At 38.0% G+C, this 19,530-nt stretch overlaps 1 protein-coding gene across 2 annotated transcripts in view; it reads right to left on the bottom strand.

Moving 5' to 3' along the window:
- PDCD4 (programmed cell death 4) overlaps nucleotides 1–19,044 on the bottom strand; it is a 28,657-nt gene extending 9,613 nt beyond the window's left edge. For both annotated transcript variants that reach the window (XM_047824445.1, XM_047824446.1), the window contains exons 1-6: nucleotides 18,895–19,044; nucleotides 13,157–13,263; nucleotides 9,603–9,905; nucleotides 6,917–7,011; nucleotides 4,401–4,514; nucleotides 1,269–1,490 (exon numbers count right to left, since the gene is read on the bottom strand). In XM_047824445.1, coding sequence (XP_047680401.1) covers nucleotides 1,269–1,490; nucleotides 4,401–4,514; nucleotides 6,917–7,011; nucleotides 9,603–9,905; nucleotides 13,157–13,199 — 777 coding nt within the window. In that variant the 5' untranslated portion in view covers nucleotides 13,200–13,263; nucleotides 18,895–19,044. The remainder of the gene's footprint in view (nucleotides 1–1,268; nucleotides 1,491–4,400; nucleotides 4,515–6,916; nucleotides 7,012–9,602; nucleotides 9,906–13,156; nucleotides 13,264–18,894) is intronic.
- Nucleotides 19,045–19,530: the final 486 nt, after the last annotated feature.

Below are 19,530 nucleotides of genomic sequence, written 5' to 3'. Positions count from 1 at the left end.
TTTAGAAATTCTATAATATGAACTTATGTAATCATTTTTTTAACATATGAGTAGTACTGGTATAAAAAGAAAAAAAAAGTCCACGTTTGAATCATAGCTCAATACCTTATCAGACTACTGTCTGGCATAGAAAAGAAACAGCATTTAGGAATTAACTTATACATATATTCCTAAATTAATGTTTAAGTGCTCCTGCCTTTTTAAAAAATTTTAATGTCTATTTATTTATTTTGGTGGGGGGGGGGGGGGGAGCGGGGAGGACAGAGAAGAAGGAGATAGAGAATCCCAAGCCATCTCCAAGCTGTCAGTGCAGAGCCTGATGCAGGCTCAATCCCACAAACCGTGAGATCATGACTTCAGCCAATATCAAGATTCAGATGCATAACCGACTGAGCCACCCAGGTGCCCCAAGTGCTCCTACCTTGACTTAAAACTCTGGTCAAGTAAACAGAAACAATTTCACACATTTTTAATTTCAAATCAGAAAGTCACATTATACTATCAGCATGTATTGAATCTAATAAATACATAAGGCTTTGAGATCAGAATCTAAACAGAAACATAAATCATAAATTTTCTAATAATTTTCCCACAAAGCTACAAAGGGGAACAGACTTATTTATGATTATTTTTATAATAAACATCAGTCAAGCCAATTCAATCTTCAATTATAACAATCTACATATTTTTTAAATCCTAGATCATACAACAGCTTAACCACATATAATAGAGAATATACAAGCAGCAAAAAAACAAAACAAAAAACAAAAGACCTACAAACTATACAGAGCATGGGTGGAAGAGCAGGATATAAAATTACAGTATGATGAAAACTATATTTGAAAAAGAAAAACAGGGGCGCCTGGGTGGCGCAGTCGGTTAAGCGTCCGACTTCAGCCAGGTCACGACCTCGCGGTCCGTGAGTTCGAGCCCCGCCTCAGGCTCTGGGCTGATGGCTCAGAGCCTGGAGCCTGTTTCCGATTCTGTGTCTCCCTCTCTCTCTGCCCCTCCCCTGTTCATGCTCTGTCTCTCTCTGTCCCAAAAATAAATAAACGTTGAAAAAAAAAAAAAGAAAAAAAAAAAGAAAAAGAAAAACAGCTAGACAAAAATATGCTAAAATGTCAGAGGGCTATTTTTGTATGGTAAAAAATATGGGTCATTTTGTCCCATTTTATCTACTAAAGTCTTAGAAGCATGTATTATTTCTATAATTGGAAGTGTAGTGGGGAAGGGGGAGGGAGAGAACGAATAAAAAGAATCATACAAACCTGTGGTGCTCTAGGAGTATCCAATGCCAATTCAGGTAGATCTTTCAATAATTTGTCAAATGATTTTTCTACATCATTTGTGCTCATTACTGTCCCACACAGGTCAGAAAGCAGCTTAGATGTCATTTCTCTATGACTAGCCTTTCCCTCCAATGCCAAGGACACTGCCAACACTGGTACTCCACTTTTCATTTCACCAAGATTTAAATCTCTTAGCATTTCCTATTCAAAAAAAAAAAAAAAAAGTTAAAAAGTATGTCACTACCTTTAGTTCAATATGATTTTAATTTTGAAAAATCAAGATTTTATCCATATATCCTTACCTCTTCCCCTTTGGAAATAATCAGAAAAGCAGTCAATTTTGTAGGAAAGGATAAATTCATCTTTCTGTGCATATTAATTAGATATTGATCCACTTTGTCAAGCTTTAACTATCTAAACATCACTAAACTCAAGAATGTGAATCATACCTAAAACAGTATGAAACTATATATTGCTAAGTTTGTGTTAGGAATTAACTAACCCTGTCCTTATAATTTTTTTAATTTTCTTTTTATTTAAGTAATCTCTACACCCAATGTGGAACTCAAACTCGCGAACCCAAGATCAAGAGTCGCATACCCTTCCAACTGAGCAAGCCAGGCACCCCTAATTTCTAGGAATATTCTTTTATGAATATTTGTGGAGAGATTCATTTTACATTATCATAAGCTGTTTATACTCTACTTTTCAAAGTTTTCTCTTTGCACTAAAGTTTATACTGTTCACATTAAGTTTAAAGGAGATCTTTTTTTTTTTTAATGTTTATTTTTGAGAGAAAGCATTTGGCGCATGAAAGCAGGGGAGGGCAGAGAGAGGGGGACAGAGGATCTGAAGCGGGCTCTGGGCTGACAGCAGCGAGCCCGATATGGAGCTCCAACTCATAAACCACGAGATCATGACCTGAGCCAAACTCAGACACTCAACCACTGAGCCATCCAGGTGTCCCCCCTCATTTTTTTTAAAGTTTGTTTATGTAAGTAATCTCTAGACCCAACGTGGAGCTCAGACTCATGACCTGGTGATTAAGAGTCACATGCTCTTCCGACTGAGCCAGTCAGGTATCCATAAAAGTTCTTAAACCATCATTTTTAAGTGGAATTATTGCTTCAAATGCTGGGATTCAGTTAAAATTTCCTATTAAAAATAATAATAGCAGCTGCTAATACTACTGTATATAATGTGTCAAGCATTGTAACGGGCATTTTAGTTTCTATTATCTTATTTAAGACTCAAAACAACCTTTTCAGGGAGATATCATCATATCCATCATACCCAAAGCAATGAAAAATTAAGTATCTGCTGAGGACATATAGCTGGTGTGGCCAAGTTGAAAGTGGGATATAGGCAGTATGACCCTAGAGGCTAAATTCTAACTCAGTTATTTAAAGTGCCTTCCTTTTACAGTTTTCTCAGAGTGTTTAAATCATGTTATACTGCTAAAAGGGTGCCAGAACTATTTTCACAGCCACCTAACTGGTGTCCTTGTTAGCAGTCTCTTCCACTCAATTTCAACTTCCTGGACTATGGTTGAACAACTCACTCACTGCCTTTAAACATGATACTTCTTTCTGGAAAAGTCTCTTCAACCGTCTTACCCTGGCAAACTTCTAATTATCCTTACATAGTTCAGAATCATCTCTAACACTCTTCATTTTATGCTTCCATAATACTCTGTTCATAATACTACTCAGTTAATAAATACGTAGTAGACCACTAGTCCCCAGGCTTGGTACATAGGATTCCAATAGTCCCTGTCCTTACAGGATTTAAACTCTTTCTCTGCAATACAAGGCTTCACATGATATTTTAATATCTATTTATATATCTCTTTCCTCACCTGACTGCGCTTCAAAAGAGCAGGAATCAGCTATTACAAATTCCTCCACATGGTATGCACTGAACAAATATTGATTTTATATTCAAATTCTACAAATATAAGGATATCAGACCTCATGGTATTAGACAAACCAAGAAAGCTCAGTCTGAAGTAAAAGAGTATAAATTAAAAAGCCTTTTAAGGAGTTACAATTTTAAAGTTTACTTATTTTTGAGAGAAAAGAGAGAGAGAGAGAGAGAGAGAGAGAGAGAGAGAACGCATGATGAATGGGGGAGAGGCGGAGACAGAGAATCCCAAGCAGGTCTGCACCAGCAGCGCAGAGCCAGACACGGCGCTTGAACCCACAAACCCATGAGATCATGATCTGAGCTGAAACCAAGAGCTGGTTGCTCAGCCAACTGAGCCACCCAGGATCCCCTAAAGACCTGCAATTTTAGTACTTTAAGTCAGTAATCCTAGTTAGGTAATTTTATTTTACCCTTTTAGATTTATTTTATGAACAATTCATAACACAGGAAATGTTCCCACACAAATTACATTTCAAAAAAACATTTGTTCTCTTAGTTTCTGTATACATTCTTTTTCAGATCTTTGTGTTCTCTTTCTTTTGGACAGAGTACAAAGATAAATTTTATCTTAATCCTGAGCATTGAAATGAATGGCAAAAAAAATAGAACATCAGGCATTAAAAAAAAATTTTTTTTTTTAACATTTATTTTTGAGACAGAGACACAGAGCATGAGCAGGGGAGGGTCAGAGAGAGAGAGAGACACAGAATCCAAAACAGGCTCCAGGCTCTGAGCTGTCAGCCCAGAGCCCAATGCGGGGCTCGAACTCACGGACCGCGAGATCATGACCTGAGCCGAAGTTGGATGCCCAACCAACTGAGCCACCCAGGTACCCCTAAATCAGGCATTTTTAACTGAGATTCCTGAAGAGGTTTGAGAAGGTTCATAGATGCCTGAAATTATATCATATTTTATACACTATCAATTACAAAAATACATAATTACAAAAATTGTTAAAATATTGTTGTGCCGTTTTTCAGGTAGGGAATGGCATATAGCCTTCATCACAAGTAGGAAAGAACTAAGTTAAGGATATTTTACTTCATTTCTTAGAAATTCATTTACGTAAAAGAAAATGCTTATTAAAACTTATTCAGTGATCAAGGATAATTTCGGATATAATGTTTTGCTTTTAATAATGTTTTTTCTATGTTAAGTAAATTATACATGCAATTTTAAACCTACCGCAACTTCATTAGTATCTCCATGCTCAAAATATTCCTGTATGATTGGTGTTAAAGTCTTCTCAAATGCTGTTTCATCCAAAGGCAAAACTACAGTTTCATAAACACAGTTTTCCTAGGAAGGGAAGGAGAAAAAATTACAAATTAATGAATAAAATGCTAAATAAAATGAAATTTGGTTTATAATTTTATATTCCAGGGCCCCTGGGTGGCTCAGTCAGGTAAGTGTCCAACTTGATTTCGGCGCAGGTCATGACCTCACGGTGGTGAGATCAAGCCACAAAACGGGCTCTGTGCTGGGCACGGAGCCTGCCTATGACTCTCCCTCTCTCTCCCTCTCTTTCTCTCTCTCTCCCTCCCCCTCTCCCTCTGCCCTTCCTCTGTTCACATATACACTATAAATAAATACTTTTATGTTCTAACTGTATATCCCAACGAATTTTATATTCCATCCTCATTCAGGACAAGAAAAAGATGTGCTACATGCTTTGAAAACTAATACTAAAATAGAATCCATGTCATTTTTTTTTTTTTACAAATCTATGAATAAAACAGTTTAATAATAATACTAACAGTTTAATAATAATAACAGTTTAGAACTACTAACCATAGCAAATATGACTTGCTCCCAACCCCCCATATCTTGTTAATTTTTTTTTTACCTCTCATAATACCAGTCCTTCAGTGACCAAGAAACTTAAGATGACTTCCTATCATACCTACTGTTTTCATTAAAACTTCACTTTAAAAAAAAAATGAAGGAACCAAAGATTTCATGATTAATATTATAATAAAAGTCTCTGTAACAAGAATGCTGTAGTGACTAAAAAATCTCTAAGAAAAAGCATTATTCAACAGAAATTTCAAAAAACAAGGAAATTGATGTCTATTAATTTTCTATCTCCCTTCTCCTCTGGAAAAAGGCCAGAAATGTTTATGTGCAACTTGTGACTAGTTTTAGTCTCACTTGAAAGACTGTATGTTAAGATTAGGATATATAGGGGCACCTGGGTGGCTCAGTTGGTTAAGCATCTGACTTGATTTCAGCTCAGTCGTTACTTATCTCGCGGTTCGTGAGTTCAAGCCCCACTGCAGGCTCTGCCTTGACAGCTCTGTCACTCTCCCTCTCTCTCTCAAAATAAATAAATAAACTTAAAAAAAATATTTCCATGTCCAACAATTAGCTAAAACAAACAAGTATATACAAATAATATGCAATAAAAACAATCTATCATATGCCCTGATAATTTCCTATCTAAAATTTTTATCACCATGCAAAGACAGTTCTTTAGAAAAGATATCATAACGTCTGGGATTTGTTTCAAAATAATCCAGAGCATGGGGGGGTAGGAGTGGTGCATGCAGGAGGGATACAAGAGGAAGAGTAAACAGAGGTACAGTATAAAATAAGACTGCCTATGAGTTATTAATTATTGAAGTCAGTAAAGCTGGGAGAGGAGTACAAGCAGTTTCATTATACTATTCTACTTTTGTAAGCTACACATTTTCCATTAAAAATATAAATATATAGGAGCTCTTGGCTGGCTCAGTCGATGGAGTGTGCAACTCTTGATCTTGGGGGCTGTACGTTTAAGCCCTATGTTGGGTGTAGAGATTACTTAGAAATTAAGTTTTTAAAAAAATAAAAATAAAATATATGTATATGTTCATTATAAAATCTATTAAAAACTTACATTCTCATCAATGGACCTAAGTGAAATAAGACTGAGAAAGACAAATATGATTTCACTCATATGTGTAATCTAAAAAAGTAAATAAATAAACAAACAAAATAAATCAGACCTGCAAACACAAACTGACAGTTGCCAGAGAGGAGGGGCAAGATTGACGAAGGGGAGTGGGAAATACATGCTTCCAGTTATGGAATGAGTAAGTCATGGGAATAAAAGGCACAGCATAAGGAAGAAAAACAAAATTTACATTCTCATATTGAAGAAAGACATTTATGTTCCCAAAATAAAATTTACCATAAGGTTATCATCCTAAACAGTAACATTTAAAAGGAACCTAATATCTATTAACTCTTTTATGATATTCAAAATAATATCTATTTTTCTCGGTTTTCATTACTATAGAAATTATATTAACTCAACAGACTTTACTGAAAAATAACCAGCTTGATAATCCTAAGTGAATCTGTAAAGACCTACTTTTGACTCACTTTAGAAATGAAGGGAAAATTTATCACTATCAATTAATTTGGTTTCCTAATCCAAAATTTACCTAACAGTCTGAGAGTACTGAGTATATGTATGATTTAGATATAGATAGTAATGTGTGTGTATACACACGTATGTGTTACGCATATGTATACACACACATTATATATATACATACACATACTACATACAAATCATATATATATGATTGACAGGCACAGAGTATAGATATGGAACGTATGACCTGACAAATGTATGAGTAAACTACAAACATGAAGGTGAAAAATTTATAAGCATTTTAAACATGGATTTTAAAAAGAAAGTAAAACACTGATACCTGGTCATCATCATAGTTAGGATCTTTCACATCCACCTCCTCTACATCATATACCTGTCCAGGTGTACCCCAGACACCTTTGCCTCCTGCTCCACCTGAAAAAGTTTAGAATTGAGAAAGAAAAGAACACAAAGTTCATAGTTCATAAAGTTTAGTTGAAATCTGAAATAATTCTAGATATTCAGATATTAAGTAACAGTTAAAAACTGAATTTTAATTTCTATGCTAATTTTTTTCCAGTTGAGTTATACTTTAAATTTTTTACTCAGATCACTTTTTCAGTAATGATTAGATATTATATATTTTATAACCTATTTCCAAAACATCAAGTTGAAATAGCTTATAAAGTTAAAACTAAAAAGGCAGATGCTTTAAAATAAAAGCAAAAATTAAACCAAAAAAGAACAGAAAAATAGCTGTATCAGGGACCCCAAGGGGCCATGATACTGTATGTAGCTGAGCTCTAAATTTTATTGGATTCTTCATAAGGCCAAAACAACAATATGTTGAGCCAGTAAGATGTGGCATAGGAAACTTAACAAGGGAAAAATTATTTAACAAAAAGCAGTTTCCACTGTTGAGTGTTTCAAAGTCAAATACTCTTTTTTTAAGGTTTATTTATTTGGGGGGCAGGGGGGAGTGGCAGAGAGGGAGACAGAGAATCTGAAGCAGGCTCCACACTGTCAGCGCAAAGCCCAAAGCAGGGCTCAACCCCACAAACTGTGAGATCATGAAATGCGCCGAAGTCGGACACTAAACCAACTGAGCCACCCAAGTGCCCATTTATTTTCTTTTAATTAATTATCTTGAGAGAGAGAGAGACAGACAGACTGCGTGCACAGGGGAGGAGCAGAGAGAAAGAATCCCAAGCAGGCTCAGCAGTGCCAGCGCAGAGCCTGAAGTGCTCAATCCCACAAACAATGAGATCATGACCTGAGCTGAAATCAAGAGTCAGAGGCTTAACAGACTAAGCCACTCAGGCACCCCTCAAATACTCTTTAAATATAAATGCACACGTTAAACTATACTTGACAACTGGCAATGTTACAAATGACTAAGCTATTTAAGCATTAACTGCACTTATCTTTATTTCTCTGTACTTCTATATGCAAACTGACCAGTTGAAGTTTAACAATTCCAACTTTCAAAGTGGTTTTTCTACATAAACTGAAATGTTTTTGTAAGTCTCAACATATTGCATTATTTTTAAAGAATTTTTCAGTATCACCAATTATTTTTAGGTTGTATTTTTATACCAAGAGTATAATCCCTGCCACTAGAACAAAACAGAATCTGGTTACTAGGATTCATTTTTATCCAACCAATGGTTGTAGAGCCATTCAACAAGAATAACAGTTTTTGGCAGATCACAAAAAGATTTTACAAGATTCCTAGGCTACAAATTGAAGTCCCACCATTCAGAAACTAGTGAAATCTCCAAATTACATCAAAATCCTACCATAGACCAAAACTAACAGACCCCTTATCAACAAATATTTAAATATATGCAACTACTCCAGGCCCTGGAAATAGCAATGAAACAGACCAATCCACTTCAGTTTCCAAAAGAGAGCAAAACACAACTTGGGTGGTGCCTGGCTGGCTCAGTGGGTAGAGCATCTTAACTCTTGATCTCAAACTGTAAGTTCGAGCCCTATGTTGGGTGAGAGACTACTTACAAAATAAAATCTTTTAATCAACCAACCAATCAGTCAAAGAGAACTCAGAACCAGATCTATAAAATTATTCAAATTCTGATCCAGAGGGGCGCCTAGGTAGCTCAGTTAAAGTTAGGTGACTGACTCTTGGTCTCGGTTCAGATCATGATCTCACCATTCTTGGTTCACGAGCTGGAGCCCCTGCATTGGGATTCCCTCTCTCTCTCTCCTCCTCCCCTGCTTGCGCATGTGCTTTCAAAATAAACTTGAAAAAAAAAAAATTCTGGGGGCACCTGGGTGGCTCAGTTAAGCCTCCAACTTCAGCTCAGGTCATGGCCTCACAGTTCATGAGTTCAAGCCCCACATCATGCTCTGTGGTGACAGCTCAGAGCCTGGAGCCTGCTTTGGATTCTGTGTTTCCCTCTCTCTCTGCTGCTCCTCCACTCATATTGTGTCTCTCTCGCTCTCAAAAATAAACATTTTAAAAATTTAAAAAAAATTCTGATCCAGATATTAGCAATCCAATTTATATCTATCATGTATTCTTAACAAAGGACATAATTATATTCATTAGATAATTGGTATAATGAATCTCTCTTTTTTTTTTTTTTTTAACTTTTAGAAGTTAAGTAATCTCTGCCCCCAATATTGGGCTCAAACTCATGACCCTGAGATCAAGTGTCACATACTCCACTGACTGAGCCAGCCAGGTACCCCAGGTATGACGAATTTCTGACCCTACTTTTAAGCAAAGTTAGAGAATACATGCACAATTCATAACTGTACAAAACATCCATGTATATTTTGCTGAAAAGAAAGTTCTGCTCAAGAAACTGAATCTCCTCAAGAAAAAAGGCTCAACTTAAAAACAAGTGGGATGGTCCTCAGATTATTACTTTGTAAAAACATACACAAATCATAGCCTCTTACACCATCATTGTTTAAATTTCTCATATTCCTAGAACAAGGAAACCATAGTATAAGGTAATATTGTTTCGTTTGCTTCTGTGGAAATGGAACACACCAACCTTTCTTTGGCAGTCCCCTTCCTTTCCCAGATCTGGATCGCCTATCTAGCAACCTTCCCTTTGGACTGGTTGGTACAGTTACTCCACTTCTAAGGGCTTCACTTCCATTATCACTGACTGAATCGCCTCTGCCAGAGTCCCGGGATGAGTTTTTCCTCAGGCGCCTTTTTGCCTTGGCATTAATTCTAGCTTCATTAATGGAGGATGCCGAAATCCAATTTCCATTTATCTCATTTTTTATTTCCTCAGTCCCAGCATTTTCTTCATCACCAGAAAAGAGAGAGTCACTTAAATTATCAGGATCTTAAAGAGGAAAATGAAGAAAGAAAATTCTAAGTAAGTACTTTAACCATTCACTGTCATACCAGTTATAGTCATAAGTTACCTTAAGTTGAATCACATGAAATTACATTTTTTAGGTCAGTCACAAGTCACATATTGGAAATTTCACATGATTCAATCTAATAAATGACAACTAAACAGGATTACTTTTCACATTATCATAGAAAATAAGACAGTGAATTTTAATGAGCAAAGTTTAATGTTATCTCATATGTTTAGAAATAAATTTTATGTTAATATACAACCACAAATAAATCCTTTAGACTTCTGTGAGCTAAGGGAGTTAAGCAATTGGAGATAGTAAGAAAAGACTAAGAATCTTGAGAGGAGAGATAAGCTAATATTTAGAGAATGCCTATTATTTATCAGGCACTGTGCTGGGCTTTCTGTCATTTACCCATAAGTTTGAGAACTATTTATTACATACTGGATCATTACTACAGATAAGGAAACTAAGACTGAGAGTGTTTAAATACCTTGCCAAACACCTCCTGAATAATTACAGATACTTAGGAAATATTCTAATCCAAAGAACCTGAAAGATACTTGGCAAATAAATGATCACATAATATTACTGAGCTGAACCATTGAGGCTTCATTGCTCTGAAAGATAAAGCTTGCTTTTAAAGCTTTAATTCACCTCTCCAAACCTGACTTATATTACTTACCATCTTCTGAAAATCTTCCAGCCTATGTAAGATTTGTACATTATCCCCTGAAAGACAGCAACATATCTGGAGTTCCCAATGGTCCTATTTAGAATGTCATCCTCACTGCTGTTTCCACTTATCAAAATCTTTTAGGATATACTCAAGTTTTATTTCCTTCACATAACTTTCCTAACAATTCTAGCCACAATAACACTAATGCCCACACTCTATTCATTCACCACATTACAGAAACCACTTTGTTATTTCTATTTATGCAGGAGTCTTGCTTTTCCAAATAAGTCATAAGCCTCAAAAGGGGAACCATGCCTTTACCTGTACTTCTTTGTACCCTCAGCACCTAACTGAGTATCCTTCATATTAACAACTCAAATGTCCATGGAGATACCTAGCTTTGCTCTAAAAAACTCAGAAAGCTACTGAATTAGGTACCCTTGGGGCAGAGTTTTGTTTGTTATGGCTAAGTCAAGTCAGAGTTGAATCTCTCAAGTGGTTTTAAACATTCCTAAATGTAATTAAGCTGTGTCAAGTCCATGTGTATAGACTTTAACATGTCTTAATATGTTGAAGCTGAAAATTTCTTAAGTCAACCTATAAAAAACATAGATGTGTTAAAATCTTTATAATTCTTGACAAAAAAGTATGAAAATTAAGAACACTGTGATAATCAAAAACAAACAACAACATTAAATAGAGTCCATCATTAGTCTCTGTGCTTTCCAACCATTCTCCAAACTGCATGGAAATGGATTCTGTAAAACATGCCCCCACTGAAAAGCCTTTGAAGGTTTTCCCACTAGTTCAAAATAAAGTTTAAACTCATTATCTTGTAACTTAACATCCTACATAATCTTGCCCCTGCTTATGTCACCAGAATAACTGCTGACCACTACCACATTCAAATGGTCAGAGCTTAGACTGATATCATATGCAGTGATGGAGAGATTGGTTTAGCAGAGGAATACAGAATATAGAAGTTAAAAGAGAAAGTATAAAGTGAGAGACCAGCTAAGAAAATGTTGCAATAATTCATTCACTAACTGAAAAGAGCAAGGGTAGTAACTTTGGGTTAAATAAAGTGACACTTAAAGAAAAATAAAGGACTTTTAAACAGAAAAAAGAAGCATGAAATGAAGTCTTAGAAGTTTTCAGATGGGAAGTCAGAGTTAGAGGGTGAATGTGAGATATCATCATAACCATCATCATAACTGAACTACTATACTACAACCACTAGCAACAGTCATAGTCACAGCAGTAGTGCAACTTCTTTTGTCATTATCGTCACCGTTGTTACCACTAGATACCAGGTTCTATGGTAGGCACTCTACATACGTGATCTATAATCTTCACAAAGCTCTGTAACAAAGCTGTTTATCCTCAATTTACAGATGGAAGATGTTTCATAGAAAAGTCACATATCTAAAAAGGATTATGGCCAGTATTCAAATCCACGCTTAAATACCAGATGATTATAACTGTAGAAAATACAGAGCTAGAGTACAGCAGAGTAGTGACAGCTAAAGACACAGGACAAGGGAGTGATTATAAGAGAGAAAAGCAGAAGAGGAAGGAGAAAAAAAAGACCAGAGATCAGACAAGTTAAATGGAATTTCAAGTAAGAGCAGGTAATTGAAGAAAACATTAAACATTTACCTGTAACATATTGCTTTCATTATTCTACAATTAAGGCAAACCACCAAACTCATCCAGAAGATAAAGGACCTCAAATTATAATAAACTGCTTTAAACTGTCCCTTGGAGTCCTAAGTATTCAATTTAAACATCATTTCCTACAATTGGATTTCTTTTCAACTATTTTAATATCCTTTCAAATATGTTTGTATGACTGCAGCAGAACATATCTAGGTATATTTTATATATTAGACCTTATAATTTTTAACTCATGTTCCTATCAATTACTCATTTATATTTCACTATTCATACTTACCTAGGTTTAGGGTTCCATAACCACTATTGATCTGACTTTAAAAAAACCAAAATTCAAAGATGAAAAATCTCACCATTCAGAATATTTCAAAATCCTACTTAACTCTACAAAGATTAGTCTGAAAGCTATAAGTATATTTTAAGTTGTCTGAAGTTACTCAGCGTTTGGACAAATATTCTACAAAACCATTTTTATGGAAAATAAGGAAAATACCATAGGTAATTTATAATAAATAAATTATTAGGAAAGAAATCAAAGAAATCAATAACAGTTTATATTGCAGAAACCAACTAGTTCATTTGAAAATATTAATGAGGAAGTTCACTATTTTTCTCCATTCTGTAGCACATAGTTTATTATAAACAGTGGAAAGTTAGAATGTATGGAATGTGAAAAGATGGGCAGAAAAGAACATGTGAAGAATTTCTACAAAAATAAGAATCACAAACTTGATTTTTTAAAATAATACAACTTACTTGCAGCATAATAAGATGGCTTTTAAAGTAAAGATGGTTTTAGTATTATGTTTTCATAAAATTTGGTATGACCTCAAACTTGCTCACAATATAGTCAAGGTTCAAAATATTCTTACTTACCTGTGGGGTTTACATTCAGTATCTGCTCATTTTCTATATCCATTGTTCCTTAATGTCACTTGCACTGATTGAATTACTAATGGAAGTCTTCCCTTGGGATCTATTTCCTTAAAAAGAAAAAAAAAAACCTTCAACATCTTCCAAACTGATAGAATTAAGGTAAATTCAATTTACTTAATCACATTGTAAAAAAAAATAAAACCAGCACATAATTTTTTTAAAATTTTTTAGATGTTTTAATTTATCTTTGAGAGACAGAGAAAGACACAGCACTAGTCAGGGAGGAGGAGAGAGGGAGACACAGAATCTGAAGCAGGCTTCAGGCTGTGACCTGTCAGCACAGAGCCCAACACAGGGCTTGAACTCACGAACCACCACATCATGACCTGAGCCGAGATTGGACACTTAACCAACTGAGCCACCCAGGCGCCCCAGCACATAATTTTTTTTTTAACATTTATTTATGAGAGAGAGAGAGAGAGAGAGAGAGCGTGTATGTGTGTGTGAGTGAGCAGGGGAGAGGAAGAGAGACAGGGGAACAGGGGATCCAAAGCAGACGTCACATTGACAGCAAAGAGCCTGATGTGGGGCTCGAACTCACAAACCATGAGATCATGACCTGAGCCAAACTAAGCCACCCAGGCTCCCCTAATTTCATTTTTTTTTAAATTTTTTTTAACGTTTATTTATTTTTGAGACAGAGAGAGACAGAGCGTGAACAGGGGAGGGGCAGAGAGAGAGGGAGACACAGAATCTGAAACAGGCTCCAGGCTCTGAGCTGTCAGCACAGAGCCCGACGTGGGGCTCGAACTCACAGACCGTGAGATCATGACCTGAGCCGAAGTCGGACGCTTAACCGACCGAGCCACCCAGGTGCCCCTCCCCTAATTTCATTTTTAAAAAAAGAGCTCTCTTTACTTTGAAAAATAGTTTACCACAATTAATATTTGGTTTCAATCTTCCTGACAAGTGTATCTGTGTCCAAAATAACCCTCCATACTTCTGAATGTGCCAAAGCACCCCTCTAACTTGAAGTAAAAGATGTATTTGCTATACATGGTTATTTCAAGTTAAAGCAGCATATACATACTCCAAATTTTTCAGGACTACCCGTCCTCATAATTAATCTGATGTACATAATATTGTATAGTTCACTACCAATGAATTGAGAACTACTACAAAACGCAAGCAACAGTTTTGGTTAGTCAAGCATATCACAGGATTCTGTTCTTTATCACACCACAACACATCTGAAGGCAGATACAGCTGACATTTCATCATCCAGGTGTCTATAATTAGCATTATAAGACTTTGGGAGAAATTGTTAATGGTGTTTTCTATAGTAAGAGTATTTTCATAATCAGGGCACCTAGGTGGATCAGTTGGTTAAGCGTCTGACTTCAGCTCCAGTCATGATCTCACCATCCATGAGTTCGAGCCCTACATCGGGCTCTGTGCTGACAGCTCTGAACCTGGAGCCTGCTGCAAATTCTGTGTCTCCCTCTCTCTCTGCCCCTCCCCCCCCCCCACAGTCTCTGTCTCTGAAAAATGAATAAACCTTTAAAAAAAATTTTAAAGAAAAAAGAGTATTTTCATAATCTGGAAACCCCATTCTTATTTTTAAAAATTTTTAAAGATTTTAAAGAAATCTCTACAGACGCAATGGGGCTCAAACTTACAACCCTGAGATCAAGAGTCACATGCTCTAGGGGTGCCTGTGGCTCAGTTGGTTGGGCATCCAACTTCAGCTCAAGTCATGATCTCACAGGCCATGGGTTCGAGCCCCGCGTGGGGCTCTGTGCTGACAGCTCAGAGCCTGGAGCCTGCTTCAGATTCTGTGTCTCCCTCTCTCTCTGTCCCTCCCTTGCTCATGCTCGGTCTCAAAAATAAATAAAAATATTTTAAAAAAAGTAAAAGAAAAAAAAAGAGAGTCACATGCTCTACTGAGCCAGCCAGGTGCACCCCTTCCTATTCTTCTTAAAAAAAAAAAAAAAAATGTGCCTAGGGGCGCCTGGGTGGCTCAGTCAGTTAAGCAGCTTAAGCTCAGGCTCTTTTTTTTTTTTTTTTTAAGCATCAGGCTCTTGATTTCAGCTCAGGTCATGATCCCACAGTTTTTGAGTCTAAGCCCCATGTCGGGCTCCAAACTGACGGTGTGGAGCCTGCTTGGGATTCTCTCTTTCCCTTTCTCTGCCCTTCCCCTGCTCACACACATTCTCTCACTATCTCTCAAGAATAAATAAAATAATGTTTTAAAAAACTTGACTATTTAAAAAAGAAGTACCATGGTAGTAGCAACTCAGTATTTTAGACCTTAGCTTCAAAATGACTTAAAAATTATTAATGCTGTAAGGTGTTGAAACCAGTTACCTTTAACTTAGTGATATAAATCTAATGTTACATGAAAGACTAGCAAAATATATTTCATGAAAACTATTACCAGAAGGTATAACCAAATATGATTTTAGAATCTCTCTGTAACTATTTTTCAAATAGTGGTTTATAGTACTTAAGCATTGATCTGTTCAAATCATATAAGTTAGATATAAGCCCTTCCAGTCATTTATAATCATTTCACGAGCAGTGTGCTTTAAGATATGCACAAATTAATGAAAAAGACTAATAAACTAATTAAAGGAAAGTCTTTCTCAAATAACCTACTATAAGATCTCATTTTAAGATAATAATATATGATGCCTCCTGGGACTCAACTTTTTTTTAAGTGAACTTTTCCCCCAACATGGGGCTCAAACTCAGGATTCCAAGATCAAGAGTTGCATGCTGCACTGAACTGAGCCAGTGAGGCACCCTTCACCTGACTTTTAAATTCCTCAATATATCGTTTTAACATCTCAAAAGTTTATAGCCCCTTTGCTCCAGTTTTCAAAAGGGTATTATTTTGTAAAACAAGAATAAACACACCTTAATGCTAAAATGGTAAACTTCTGAATATGGCATAATCCTTAGGCTACTAAGATGCTATATTGCTTCAGAAGAAAATGGGGCGATCACTCTCTAATTTTATTCAGAATAAACAGATTCTACATAATGATCTTTCTAATATCATAATTTCCAACAACTCTGGATTTAAGGGGGAAAATGAACCTTAAAGATATGTATATAGAGATACATATAAATATATGAACAAAAATAGTTTGTAAACCTAAGCATATAGTGTTCTCCGTGTCTTAAAATTTGTCATATCTCACTTCAGTATATGGGTTACATGATACAGAAAAGTGAAAATGTCCTATGTGTATGAGCTTTTTAAAATAGAATTACATTAGAAAGTCTTTTTCATACTTGATGCAAGTATGATCATTGACAGGACACTTTCTGCAGAACCTTGCTACTAAAGGAAATTATTATAACCAATATTTATAAAGCCTTTTATAATTCACAGAGAATTTTACATGCATCATTTCATGTACTTCTCAGAACAACTTTGAGGTTTCCATTTTGCACACAACCAAATTCAGAGAAGGTAGTTAATCTGTCCAGATAGAGACAGCTGCTCAATGGAAGAACCAGAATTAGAAACCAGACCTTTTCAATCCAGTACTGCTTGCACAAGTTCAATATAAGATTTTAATATATCACAAGAAGATTCTTTTTTAGGGGCTAACAGACAGAAGCTTATTAAAACACAGACTTATTAAAGTCTTTGGGGCTAACAGACAGAAGCTTATTAAAACACAGTATTTAAAGATACTACTTTAAATACTACTTTCCAAACACTAAAAATAATATTTATTTAAAGTATTACACAGAAGACATTCAGTTAGTCAAAGAAAATTATTAGGTAATGACTATCATCTATAACTTACCATATTTGTTTTTATTAAGTAATCCTAACCCAAAAAAAAGTGTCGTCTGTGTCTTTAGGCAATGGTAACGCAATCAAGAACTCAGTCACACTTGATAGCAACACAGACATTTTAAGAATTTAGAGAAGGATAAAAATACATTGCATGTTTTTCCTCTCTTCAATTCGTGGAGCTTTTTTCCAGTTTACTTAACAATCCTTAAGATTTTTTGCCCCAAAGTTAACAAAAATATAAAGCAAAAACTCCAAAAGCCACATCCTTCATACTAAACAATAAAATTAATCTGGAATAAAAAAACAAAACTCTACATGTAAGTTGAGCAAAACTAAGGCTAGCATTAAACAATTTTCATTTCTTTAATAGTTTTACAGAAACATATACTCAGAAATATTCAATTGCCAAGACATTCCCTAAAAGACAAAGCCTCCCCCCCGCCAAATCTGTTCCCTGAAATACACCCCACAAACCACTCTGACATTTTCTGGAGTCAAGTTTAGGCCATATGCTAACCAGAAAATTATTTGTATTCATTCCAGGGCCACAATCACAGCTAATTAGCAACTTAAAATCAGCTAAAAGTATTCAACCACAATGATGCAAAAGCAAGCACTGCAGAAAATATCAAAGTGTCCTGTATTTTCGCACTCCCAGACACTATTTTCCCTTTCTCATTACTACAACAGAAAAAAAAAATTAAAATATAATTCAAAGATCCCTGCTGAGATTGTAAGGAATTTAAGAAACCTATAATGAAGGAAGGTTAATGGCACAAATACGAATAATTAAACTCAGAACACATCTGCAGTGCTCCCTTTTTAGAAGAGTATATGAAGGTTTCTAAAAAGCCTCACATTAGTAAGAATGCCCAAATCGTAAAACTTAGCAGAAAAAATACAAAACAGGCGGTGACTCTTTTTTTTTTTTTTTTTTGTCTTCCACACGAAGCCGCATTTTTGATCATTTTACTCATTGCAGATCCTGCACAGTTGCTGGTTCCATAACCAGTTCTCACAAGGGCATACGAACAGGAGATACTGACTTCTGCAGTTAGTTTTTGAAGCTCCAGCGGAGTGGGGGGGGCGGGGGACCCCTTCTCGTGTACATTGCAGAACCGAATTGACAAATGCAGCAGACTCGGCCTGCGCTTCACAGAAAGAGGGCTCCCTTCCTGTCTTTGTTTTCCCTGGGAGATTTTCACTTGAACTAAAAAAGCGCCCCTTTGCCCCAAGTCCGCGCAGGGCCGGGGAGGCGGGCACGTGTCCGCCTCCCAGCGGCCCCTCCCGCAGCGGCTGGCCCTCCTCCCCGCCGCGGGTGCAGGCCGGGACCCCGCGGGCCCTAGTCCAGGCAGGCCCCAGGGGCTGCTAGACCGCAGCGGGGCGGGCCTGGGCTCCGGGTTGCGGGCCGAGGGCCAGGGTCGGTGATCGCCGAGCGGGGGACCGCGTCTTCAGGGGGGCCCCCCAAGGGACGCCGGGGGGGGGGGGCGCGGAAGGCGCGAACCTTCCTCACAGGATTTCAGTCAGGCCAGAAAGACGTCTCCCAACGCCCTCCCCTCAAAATAAAAATGAAAACTCGGCCTTCTCGAGGATGAAGAGTAGTCCCTCGCTGGCGAGCGCCCCGCGCACCCCGCTACGCGGGAGGGGATGCAAGAGGGGGCGGGCCCGCGCCACCTCGCTCCGGGCCCGGGCCCAGAAGGAGGGAACAGGGGCCCGCCCTCCGCCGCCCGGGCGTTGGGGCGGCCGCGGCCCTACTTGCGGGGCTCCGAAGAGGAGGCCGGACCCTCGCCCACCCGGCCGGGACTCGGCCGCGACCTCACGCCCCCTCCCCCTCCCAACGTGCGGCTGCCTCAAGAGGAGACGGAGCTGAGGGACAGGACGCAGTCGTCCCGGGAGTGCGAGCCGCCCCGCTGGTACTGACCCCTCGGGCCGCTGCCGCCGCTTGCCCAGGTCCTCGGTCCGCCGGCCCAAACCCCGCTGCTCAGCCTCTGCCGCCGCCTCGGAGCGTCTCTGCCCCCTCTCGCTCTGTTTGTTTTTGTTTTGTTCTACCCAGTAACACGGGGGCGAGAGAGCGGCGTTTATTGGTCAAAGCGAGGAGGTCCGCTGGCCAATCGCGGCGGTGGAGCGGGAGCAGAGGAGGAAAAGAGAGGGAAGTGAAACGTGGAAAGCTGGGCTGGGGCGCCGGAGGGCGCATGCGCACCTGACTCCTGGGACAGGCTGGAGTGGGAGCCGGGCGGGAAGCTGGAGGCGGGAGGTTGGGAGGCGCCGCCAGATGGAAGCGTAGGCGAAAAGGCAGTGCCTTGGGGTGAGGACTAGGCTGAGGCTGTCTTGACCCGCTCACCCTTTCCTCTTACAGGCTGGTCAGCAATCTCGCCTGAATGTTGGGCTCCCTGAGGGCCCTCCATTTGCAGAGGCTCCTCGGTTGAATACCCTTAATCTCTACAGATGCTTCTCCCGCTGGTCCTGTACACTCCTTGGCTCCCACTGTGCACAGTAAGAATTTTATCTCCGTGAAAGCTCTCATCCCTTGAAGATAGAAATCATTCCCATGTCACAG

This window comes from Prionailurus viverrinus, chromosome D2, assembly GCF_022837055.1.
Source record: "Prionailurus viverrinus isolate Anna chromosome D2, UM_Priviv_1.0, whole genome shotgun sequence".
Classification (NCBI taxonomy): domain Eukaryota; kingdom Metazoa; phylum Chordata; class Mammalia; order Carnivora; family Felidae; genus Prionailurus; species Prionailurus viverrinus.
Note: the sequence above shows the minus strand (reverse complement) of the source record. Positions and strands in the feature narration are given on the sequence as shown.